The sequence below is a fragment of the Bombina bombina genome, chromosome 4 (assembly GCF_027579735.1).
Source record: "Bombina bombina isolate aBomBom1 chromosome 4, aBomBom1.pri, whole genome shotgun sequence".
Lineage (NCBI taxonomy): Eukaryota > Metazoa > Chordata > Amphibia > Anura > Bombinatoridae > Bombina > Bombina bombina.
Window position 1 is genome coordinate 236,132,401 of NC_069502.1, and position 12,044 is coordinate 236,144,444.

Here is a 12,044-nt window from a genome sequence, read left to right on the forward strand (position 1 = left end):
GCCCTGGTTTTTTAATCAGGTCTGATAATTTATTTTCTTTAACTACAGTCACCACGGTATCATATGGTTTCTCCTATGCAAATATTCCTCCTTTACGTCGGTCGAATCACTGGGGAAGGCGGAGCCTAGGAGGGATCATGTGACCAGCTTTGCTGGGCTCTTTGCCATTTCCTGTTGGGGAAGAGAATATCCCACAAGTAAGGATGACGCCGTGGACCGGACACACCGTTGGAGAAAGTAATTTATCAGGTAAACATAAATTCTGTTTTTTTGTTTTCTGTAATAGCTTTAGAAAGTGATACAGTGATTGTGTGCATAAGTGAAAAGATGTTTGTTTTTAAATATTTTCTGCATCTTTAGAATATGACTTGACTGACATGTTTTGCATTTGAATTCCTCAAAATGACTCACATTTAGCTTTTCAGTTAAGAGCCTTTTAAATCTTCTTTAGGGCAATAGAATAATATTAATTTTGTGTACTTGACAGTGTGTTTATTTTTACAATACAAATGTATATATGTGCTTTATTTTGTGTGTCACTACACCTCCTTTCCCCTCTTCTTCACAGGTATGTACCTCCAGAGCAGGCAAGGGTGGTGGCCTCTGTCCATGCTTCAATTTCAGGGTCTTCTGCGAGCAGCACCAGTAGTACACCTGAGGTCAAACCATTGAAATCTTTGCTTGGGGACACTGCTACATCACTGCAACTGAACAAAGGGACCCCCAGTCAGGTCAGTCAGATATTCACTTGCATTTATTTTCTTCTCTCTGTTCCTGATGCCCTACTCTCTTGATTGATTCCTGTGATTCCTTGTTTGCTCTTGGTTATCATTATTTAAGTCTGAACCAGTATCTCTCTATTCACCAAGCTCTTTAAATGTATAACGGAAATCGCCTCCTCATCCATTGACAATCCATGTGCTTGTACAGTGATGATAAAAATTGCTATATCAAAACGTGCACATAGAAGAGAGTTGAGTATGCCCCGTAGATTTTGCAATGCTTATTCTAACAGTTTTGAAGGCTTAGTGACTGCCTTCCACATTTGAGCAAACCGTTTTTCTTTCTTATAAAAAGGGGAGTCCACGAATCATTAATTACTGTTGGGAATATCACTCCTGGCTAGCAGGAGGAGGCAAAGAGCACCACAGCAAGGCTGTTAAGTATCACCTCCCTTCCCACAACCCCCAGTAATTCTCTTTGCCTTACATGCAAGGAGGAGGTCAGGTAGGCACCACAGCGTAGTGTTGTGGTGTAGGGGGTGCCAGAGAGGTAGTTTGTTAAGAGAGGTCTAGAGAATAATATATTCTTGCTAAACAAAACGGTTCATAATTATCGAGCACTGTTTTTCTCCTTGAGCAGGAGTCTTAGAAACTACCGTTTTTTTTTTTTAAACAAAATACATTTTTTTTTTCCCCATTGGTGTTCCTTTTCTTTAAAAATGGACTTGGAGCCTATATCTGTTGGGCATTCAAACAAAGTTTGCACTCCTCAAGTTGAACCACATTTTGCTTTTTGTGGTTCTTGTGTTGAAAGAACTTTATTGTACTAAGACAGAGTGTTTGATTCTGAGCCAGTATTCTCTCAAGTGGATGCTGTTCATGCTATGCCACAGTCTTTTCCACAAGTGTCCCAAACTGTGCTATCGTCTCACACAGTACCCTGCGCTTCCTCACAATCTCCTGATGGAGTGTTTTTGAAAGCTGAAATTGCAGCCCAGGTTTCCTCTGAGGTATCTGAGGCGCTAGCGGCCATCCCTATACTGCAAGGGAGACGTAAGAGGAAGATTTTGAAATCAGACGGTAAGGTTTCCAAACCGACTCAGGCTAACCAGGTCGCTCGTTCCCATAAGTCGGAAGAGGAGGATTCTTTGGTGGCTTCTGAGGGTGAAGTCTCAGATTCGGATAGTGTAATTACTTCTTCTGATGCTAAAATGGTTTCCTTCAGAGTCCAGCTTTAACACCTCTATCGTTGTCAACCTTAAAAAAATCTAGTAAATTAAATAGATACTTTGATGTTCCCTCACCTGGGCAGGTGTTTCCAGTGCCAGACCGTGCCACAGAGATTATTACCTGGGAATGGAAGAGACGAGGAATACCATTTCCCCCCTCCCCTGTCTTTAGGAAAATGTTCCCGGTAGCCGACTCCGTCAAGGAGTCGTGGCAGACGGTTCCAAAGGTGGAAGGGGAGATTTCCACTTTGGCTAAGAGAACTACTATCCCTATTTAGAATAGTTGCTCTTTCAAGGATCCTATGGATTAAAATATGGAGGCCTTTTTATTGAAGATGTATACTCATCAGGGGTTACAATGGCAAGCGGCGGTGTGCATTGCTACAGTAACCAGTGCGGCAACCTATTGGTTTGACGCTTTGTCTGAGTCCTTGCAAGCTGAAACTCCTTTGGAAGAGATTAAGGATAGGATAAATTCTCTAATGTTAGCTAATTCCTTTATCACCGACTCTTCTTTGCAGGTCATTAAGTTGGTGGCCAAAATATCTGGCTTTGCAATCTAGAGTGCTATGGCTTAAATCTTTGTCTGCTGATGTTTCTTCTAAATCTAAGATTTTGGTGATCCCTTACAAAGGAAAGACATTGTTCTGGCCGGCATTGGCAGAAATTATTTCCGATATCACAGGTTTTAAAGGATCCTTTCTGCCTCAAGACAAGAAGAACAAAATGAAGGGACGTCAGACTAATTTTCGTTCATTTTGTAACTTCAGAGTTAAGACTTCCCCTGCCCCTACCAAACAGGAACAATCCAAGCCCTCTTGGAAGCCTGGTCAGTCTTGGAACAAGGGGAAGCAATCCAAGAAACTCGCAGCTGAATCCAAGTCAGCATGAAGGGTTTGCCCCTGATCCAGGATCGGATTAAGTGGGGGGCAGACTCTCTGTTTGTGCAAGCTTGGGAACGGGATGTCTCAGACCCGTTGGCAGTGGACATAGTTCCCAGGGGGTACAAGTTAGAGTTCAAAACTTTTCCTCTCACTGGCAGGTTCCACCTCTCAAGATTATCTGTAGACCAGACAAAAAGAGAGGCGTTCTTGAAATGTGTACAAGACCTCTTGGGAGTGATAGTTCCAGTTCCAAGTCAGGAACAGGGTCTTGGGTTTTACTCAAACCTGTTTGTGGTTCCCAAAAAATAGGGAACTTTCATGCCCATTCTAGATCTAAAGTTACCAAACAGATTCCTCAGAGTGCTGTCCTTCAGGATGGAGATTATCCGCTCCATTCTGCCTCTGATTCAAGAGGGTCAATTCATGACGACCATAGACCTGAAGGATGCCTACCTGCACGTTCCCATTCACAGGGATCATCACAAATATTTGAGATTTGCCTATTTAGACAAACATTTTCAATTTTTAGCGCTTCCATTTGGCCTTGCGACAGCTCCCAGAATTTTCTCAAAAGGTCCTGGGAGCTCAATTGGCAGTAATTCGGTCTCGGGGGAATTGTGGTGGCGACTTATCTGTATGACATTCCGGTTCAGGCCCCATCCTTGCAACTAGCAGAATCTCATACAAGGATCTTGTTGGCGTTATTTTGTTCCCACGGTTGGAAGATCAATCTTGAAAAAAAGTTCTCGTTCCGACTACAAGAGTGACCTTGAGAACCATTATATATTCTCTATCTATGAAAATATTTCTGACGGAGGTCAGAAGCGCCAAGATGCTGTCCGCTTGCCTGTCCCTACAGTCGGCGACACGACAATCAGTGGTCCAATGCATGGAGGTGATCTGGTGATTCCATGGGCATAATTCCGTTTGCTCGGTTTCATTTGAGACCTCTGCAGCTATGTATGCTTGCTCAGTGGAACGGGGATTGTACATATCTATCTCAGAGAATAGTTCTGGATGAATCAACAAGGGACTCCCTACTGTGGTGGTTGTCGCAAGAACATCTGTCCCAGGGGACGTGTTTTCAGAGACTATCTTGAAGGCGCAGGGACTTTGGTTTCAGGAGGAATCTGCTCTCCCCATAAACATTTTGGAGTTGAGAGCGATCTTCAATGCCTTGATGGCTTGGCCTCAGCTGGCCCTAGCCCGGTCTATCAGGTTCCAGACGGACAACATAACCTCTGTGGCCTGTATCAACCACCAAGGGGGAACTCTGAGTTCCTTAGCCGTGAAAGAGGTAGCACGGATCATCCAGTGGGCGGAGGCTCACAATTGCTGTCTATCTGCCATCCACATTCTAGGAGTGGACAATTGGGAGGCGGATTTTCTGAGCAGACAGACTTTTCATCCCAGGCAGTGGGAACTCCATCCGAAAGAGTTCTCCTGGTTAACAACCAAATGGGGGTTACCAGAATTGGATCTGATGGCGTCTCGTCAGTACACCAAGCTCCCAAAGTACGGTTCGAGATTGAGAGATCTCCAAGCCTATCTGATAGATGAAGTACAAACAATCCCCCTTTAGATAGCTCAAGACTAATACGGTATGAACCCAGCAGCGTCAATCCTCAGAGAAATGTAAAACGATATCGTCTAAACTCACCAGCGCTTGTTGTTCTATGCATTTACCAAGCAGCCCATTCAGCCACCGGATCGTTCACCACTCCGTGGGTCCCCGGGCCGGTACGAAGCACCTTTGGCTGCCGTTGCTAATCCAAGCGGTAAGGTGAGTCTCAAACTCCGTTAGAGCTTCCGTCTCTATGGAAACCTGTTAACACACTTAGGCGTTCTACGATGACGTCATCGGCCGGTCAGTAAGACGGGTACTGTGCGCCTCCTGTCCTGGATACGCCGAGGTTTAAGCTGGTTGTTAGACAACAAAGAATATCGAAAGAAATCCAGCAAACCTCCCAGGTGTAAGTTCAATATGTAAATTTATTGGATAACACTGTGCAAAATAAAAAAAGTAAAATACAGATATTGTCCCTTTCTGATAGATGCTCTGGCAGTTCCTTGGAACTTCAGGTTGGCATATCTCTCTCCTCCGTTCGCTCTCCTTCCTCGAGTCATTGCTTGGATCAAGCAGGAGAGAGCATCAGTTATTCTAATAGCTCCTTCATGGCCTCGCAGGATCTGGTATGCAGATCTAGTAGAGATGTCGTCTCTACCTCCGTGGAGACTACCGCTGAGGAAGGACCTTCTGCTTCAGGGGCCCTTCTTTCATACAAATCTCGTTTCTCTGAAGCGGACTGCTTTGATTTTAGCTAAGCGGGTTTTTTCCGAATCGGTCATTGAGACCATGGTTCAGGCTTGTAAGCATGTCACTAGTAAGATTTACCATAAGATATGGCGTAAATATCTTTATCGGTGTGAGTCTAAAGGATATTCTTGGAGTAAGGTCAGGATCTTAACCACTTCTCAAGGCCTTCCTGGAGAAAAGATATCTGTCATGTACCCTTAAGGGTCAGATTTTTGCTCTATCCATTCTGCTGCACAAGCATCTGGCGGACATGCCGGCAGTTCAATCCTTTTGTCAGGCCCTGGTCAGAATCAGGCCTGTGTTTAAATCTGTTGCTCCTCCTTGGAGCCTTAACCTTGTTCTTAAAGTTTTACTACAGGCTCCATTTGTGCCTATGCATTCCATAGATATTAAATTATTATCTTGGAAGGTTTTGTTTCTTACTGCCATTTCTTCTGCTCTGAGGGTTTCTGAACTCTCAGCTTTGTAGTGTGATTCTCCTTATCTCATATTTCATGCAGATAAGGCAGTTCTCCGTACCAAGTTTGGTTTTCTTCCTAAAGTTGTTTTGGACAGGAATATTAATCAGGAAATTTTTGTTCCTTATCTCTGTCCTAACCCTTCTTCTCATAAAGAACGTTTGTTGCACAACTTAGAAGTTGTGCTGGCTCTTAAGTTCTATTTGCAGGCTACAAAGGACTTTCAGCAGTATTCTGCATTGTTTGTTTGCTTTTCTGGAAAACGTAAGGGTCAGAAAGGTACTGCCACTTCTTTCTCTCTGGTTGAGAAGTATTATTCGTTTGGCATATGAGACTGCTGGACAGCAGCCTCCTGAGAGTATTACAGCTCATTCTACTAAGGCTGTTTCTTCTTCTTGGGCCTTCAAAAACGAGACCTCTGTAGAACAGACTTGTGAGGCTGCGACCTGGTCTTTGCACACTTTTTCTAAATTCTATAAATTTGATACTTTTGCCTCGGCTGAGGCTTCTTTTGGGAGAGAGGTTCTTCAAGCAGTGGTGCCTTCTGTTTAGGTTACCTGTCTTGTCCCTCCCTAATCACCTGTGTCCTCTAGCTTGGGTATTGATTCCCAACAGTAATTGATTATCCATGGACTCACCGTGTCTTAAGAAAGAAAACAAAATTTATGATTACCGTATAAATTTATTTCTTAACACAGTGAGTCCACGGCCCTCCCTTTTTTTCAGACAGTTTTTTTTTGATAAACCTCAGGCACCTCTACACCATGTGTTATTTCCTTTCTCTCCTTTCCTTCGGTCGAATAACTGGGGGTTGTGGGAAGGGAGGTGATACTTAACAGCCTGTGCTGTGCCGCCTCCTACTGGCCAGGAATGATATTCCCAACAGTAATTGATGATCCATGGACTCACCGTGTCAAGAAATAAATACATTTATCAGGTAAGCATAAATTTAATTTTTCTGGGACGTGTCCGGGCAGCGGCCATGATCGGTCACAATACTAGCAGCTGTGCATTAGAATAATACAATCCGCCGTGTATTAGGAGGATTATCTGACGATCTGCACCTACTTTACTTTACTAAGAATCCGTCAAGATCACTGCATCGTTGGATACCTCTATATCTGTATTGCCTGCAGTCTAGTCCAGACCGTTGAGGTTATGGCGGCCCGCGTAGGGAAGGCCTCAACACCCACCCCGTTCACACGGGTACAGAGTGAGCGATTCTCACTCCCGCAACCACTGAGAGCTAAGATGTCCCCTTCTTCAATGGAGAGGCAGCTATCCGAAGAAACCCTGTTATGTATGTTTGAGGAACACTTTCACAACCTCCACTTATTAATCAAAAGTGGTTATGGTGGCACCTCTAACCTGAATACGTCGGCGCAAGTTGTCACAGGAAGAAGTGGAGCTACCTAGGCCGGCGGAGACCCCCCTTGCTTCAAAGCTAGGAAAAGAGATCTTCCCTAAAAGCCACACCGGGATCACAAAGGATGCAGCGGTGGAGGTTTTAGCCTCCCCGGACGGCACAGGCGCCCCACCGCCATTCTTGAATCTCAGAGAGGTTGTTCCCGTGGTTGGTTACGAGCGGATTGGGGACTGAATCGCTCCCGAGGCGATGAGTAACCTAACGACATTAGCCTGGACATATCAGGGAGGCACTTACCGGCACATAACGCTGACTCGCAGACCCACGCAGCAGAGCTCCATGCATACCAACGCAGCGACCATGGCAAGCGGCAGTAAGAAAGTCTGTCTTGTGCGGCTAGATGCAACGATACCACGGATCATTTCTAAGAAGCCCCTCTTCACAATCCTCCATTATGTCCCCACTTGGATTAGACTTGGGACAAGTAGCGGAGCTCAAGTATTGGGCAAATCAAAAGGCATGTTCCACCTCCAGTCCCCATTATTCAACCCCATGGACCCAGCTGGAATCAGCTGATGACTTTATACAGCACTGTTGAGCCGGTGAGACTTCTCTTGCCTACGGGGTTACTTCGCAGTCTAGGAGGAGACTGAATGTTGATTGCTTTTTTTTTTTTTTTTTCTTTTTCTTCTGTGCACAAGACTATTGAAAAAGACTTGAATGAGACATTGCCTAAGTTGGGGACTGTCTACAGCACCATACGCATGTTACATTTTGTTGTCTATTTATGCATAGTTGTTTATTGTTCTGGTGTAGGACGTGTGTAACTGTTTGCCTTGATGGACACTGAGTTTATGCCGCTCACACTAAGATAATATATAAGTTGGATAGAACCAAAGTGGCAGTGTCAGGATCACAGTGTACTACCCACCCAGATACTCCAGTTAGCATTAATTCTGAGAGCTATGTCTAGGTACACCCCAAGTCAGCACGATAGGTCCTTTTGTGCCTTAGAGCATATTATTTAGCTGTTTATGCTTAATGCCTAACATACAGTACATTGCAGATAGCTTCATTACAAATGTGCTCTTTGTGTATGTATAACTGGTCTCAAGGTAGGCATATGTTCAGTTCCATGTTTACGTATATCCTACCTACTTCTCTTACTCAGTGTCCTATGATGTTAAACTGTTGCTGACAAGCGCGCTCCCTTCACGCTACTTAGTCTAGAGATTTAATTTTTTGTATACTTAGTTATTCCCTAATAGGCGTTATACCTAAGCCCATAGCTTCTCACTTAGCGGTCTACAGCACAACCGCCTCTACGCTTAGGGGTTTGACAGCCTGATGCACTAGAATACACTAGAATCTCGTGCCTAATGGTTTAATAGCTCCAAGTGGTTATCCTGTTTGGGGTCTATGTTTAATTTTCCAAACACTCGTCATAACTTATAAGCATTGTAGTTCACTTATGATATGTTATTTTGTGTTTAATCAACTGTTTACATTCTATAACAAACCTACATTAAGTAAGCTTAATTTGAAAAATGAGGTTAACTTCTATCTGCATAACTGGGTGATTACTTATATACAAAGCTTGATACTCTTTACGCATATTTTATTGCGATTTTCCTATGTGGTAGTCACTGCGTATTTATTCGCTTGTATCATCTTTTCAACCTCAATAAAAAATTTATAAAAAAAAAATAAAAAATTTATTTTTCTTTTGCAGTCTCCTGTTGTGGCTCGAGGTCAGGTGCCGCAACAGCATCAAGAGAAGAAACAGTTTGACCTTCTGAGTGACCTCGGTGGAGACATCTTTGCTACCCCTGCTCCCCAGCAAGCTGCTACTGCTAATTTTGCCAATTTTGCAAATTTCAATAGTCACACAGGTAAGATATTGTGTACATCTTTTAAGATTTAGAAACACAGAAATGTAAAGTGTTTTGTATTTAATGTAATCAATGTCTGGGATGATGGTGATGTTGAGGATTTGCTTGTAGCATATATAAAGTAAATTTCAGAACTGCTTGTTATAGTAGAGTTGATTTGTCTAAGTGCAATATGCTCAGGTGTTAAAGGGACACTGAACCCAAATTTTTTTCTTTTGTGATTCAGATAGAGCATGCAATTTTAAGCAACTTTCTAATTTACTCCTATTAGCAAATGTTCTTCATTCTCTTGGTATCTTTATTTGAAAAGCAAGAATGTAAGTTTAGTTGCCGGACCATTTTTGGTGAGCAACCTGGGTTGTTGCTGATTGGTGGATAAATTCATCCACCAATAAACAAGTGCTGTCCAGGGTCCTGGACTTTCTTTTTCAAATAAAGATAGCAAGAGAACAAAGACAAATTGATAATAGGAGTAAATTAGAAAGTTGCTTAAAATTGCATGCTCTATCTGAATCACGAAAGAAAAAAATTTGGGTTCAGTATCCCTTTAACCCCTTAATGACAACTGACGTACCAGGTACGTCATGCATTAACAAGCAGTTAATGACAATGGACGTACCTGGTACGTCAGTTGTCTAACAGAGTGCTGGAAGTGATCACAATCACTTCCAGCAGCTCTGAGGGTATTGCAGTGATGCCTCGATATGGAGGCATCCTGCAATACCCCTTTACAAGACTCCGATGCAGAGAGAGCCACTCTGTGGCCCTCTCTGCACCGGTAGTGATGGTGCCGATGGTGCCTTTGGGAGGTGGGAGGAGGGAGCGCGTGCGCGCGCGTGCACGATGCGCGCGTGCGTGCACATGCGCACATTAGCCACACTGACACCAATGAAAAATGAAGGGGAAATTTTTTTTTTATTTTTTTTTTTACATTTAAAAGGATCTGGGAGGGGGTGGGGGTATTGTGGGGGGGGGGGGCTGCTACACTACAGAAATAATTAAACATACAGATAAAAGTTAAAAATAAAATTAAAATAGTTTGGTTTGTGGGGTCAAACTGGGTACTGGCAGACAGCTGCCAGTACCCAAGATGGCGGTAATTAGGTAGGGGAGAGGGTTAGAGAGCTGGAGGGGGGGGATCAGGGAGGTTGGTGCTAAGGCAGGGGTCCATCACAACTAAAATATTTTATAATTTTTATTTAAAAAAAAAAAAAAAACTCTTTTATTTAGTACTGGCAGACTTTCTGCCAGTACTTAAGATGGCGGTAACAATTGTGGGGTGGGGGAGGGAAGAGAGCTGTTTGGGAGGGATCAGGGGGTGGGATGTGTCAGGTGGGAGGCTGATCTCTAAAATTAACCCTGCAAGCTCCCTACAAGCTACCTAATTTAACCCCTTCACTGCTGGGCATAATTCACGTGTGGTGCGCAGCAGCATTTAGCGGCCTTCTAATTACCAAAAAGCAACGCCAAAGCCATATAAATCTGCTATTTCTGAACAAAGGGGATCCCAGAGAAGCTTTTACAACAATTTCTGCCATAATAGCATAAGCTGTTTGTAAATAATTTCAGTGAGAAACCTAAAATTGTGAAAAATGTAAAGTTTTTTTTTTTTATTTGCTCGCATTTGGCGGTGAAATGGTGGAATAAAATATACCAAAATGGGCCTAGATCAATACTTGGGGTTGTCTACTACACTACACTAAAGCTAAAATTAACCCTACAAGCTCCCTAATTAACCCCTTCACTCCTGGGCATAAAACATGTGTGGTGCGCAGCGGCATTTAGCGGCCTTCTAATTACCAAAAAGCAACCACAAAGCCATATAAGTCTGTTATTTCTGAAAAAGGGGATCCCAGAGAAGCATTTACAACCATTTGTGCCATAATTGCAGAAGCTGTTTGTAAATAATTTCAGTGGGAAACCTAAAGTTTGTGACAAAATTTGTGAAAAAGTGAACTTTTTTTTTTTTTTTATCGCATTTGGCGGTGAAATGGTGTAATGAAATATACCAAAATGGGCCTAGATCAATACTTTGGGATGTCTTCTAAAACAAAATATATACATGTCAAGGGATATTCAGGTATTCCTGACAGATATCAGGGTTCCAAAGTAACTAGCGCTAATTTTGAAAAAAAGTGGTTTGGAAATTGCAAAGTGCTACTTGTATTTATTGCCCCATAAATTGCAAAAAAAAAGCAAAGAACTTGTAAACATTGGGTATTTCTAAACTCAGGACAAAATTTATAAGCTATTTAGCATGGGTGTTTTTTGGTGATTGTAGATGTGTAACAGATTTTGGGGGTCAAAGTTAGAAAAAGTGTGTTTTTTTCCATTTTTTCCTCATATTTTATCTTTTTTTTTTAGTAAATGATAAGATATGATGAAAATAATGGTATCTTTAGAAAGTCCATTTAATGACGAGAAAAACGGTATATAATATGTGTGGGTACAGTAAACGAGTAAGAGGAAAATTACAGCTAAACACAAACACTGCAGAAATGTAAAAATAGCCATTGTCATTAAGGGTAAGAAAATTGAAAAATGGTCCGGTCATTAAGGGGTTAAAGTTAGCTACCACCAGATATAAAATTAATGAATTAAAGGGACACGAGAGTCAACATTTCATGATTAAGAGAGAGTTTGCACTTTTGTTTATTTTTAATAAAAAAGGGGGAAAAAAATCTCCAGTTTACTTGCCTCCCTAACAGGCCAGATTTTGAGGATATCTTCACTAGATCACAGATGCAATAATTATGGTTATTTTACCCTTAAGGATCAGAATATAGATTAGGTCTATCTACAAGTCCAATAAAATGGTGAAATGTTCTTACCATTTTATCAAACCACAAAATAAGGACATACTAAGAGTTTTGATGTATATGATGAATGATCTGTATTATATTGGTTGTTCAGAGCTTGTTGTTTAAACAAAGCCTAACTTTTAGTGAGTTAGTATTTAATTAAAGGGACACACAAACATACATTTAGCCACCAATCAGCAAGCGCTACCTTGGTCCTGAACAAAAAATGGCCCAGCTCCTATACTTACATTTCTGCCTTTTCAGATAAAAATAGCAAGAGAACGAAGAAAAATGTATAATAGGAGTAAATTAGAAAGTTGCTTAAAATTGCGTTCTCTTTCTGAAACATGAAAGAAAAAAAAAATGGGTTTTGTG

At 42.1% G+C, this 12,044-nt stretch overlaps 1 protein-coding gene across 6 annotated transcripts in view; it reads left to right on the forward strand.

The window, feature by feature from the left end:
• Window positions 1-12,044, forward strand: part of AGFG1 (ArfGAP with FG repeats 1) — a gene marked incomplete in the record, with an annotated part of 358,154 nt that overhangs the window by 161,956 nt on the left and 184,154 nt on the right. For all 6 annotated transcript variants that reach the window (XM_053709845.1, XM_053709849.1, XM_053709844.1 and 3 more), the window contains 2 exon segments: window positions 569-731; window positions 8,709-8,868. In XM_053709845.1, coding sequence (XP_053565820.1) covers window positions 569-731; window positions 8,709-8,868 — 323 coding nt within the window.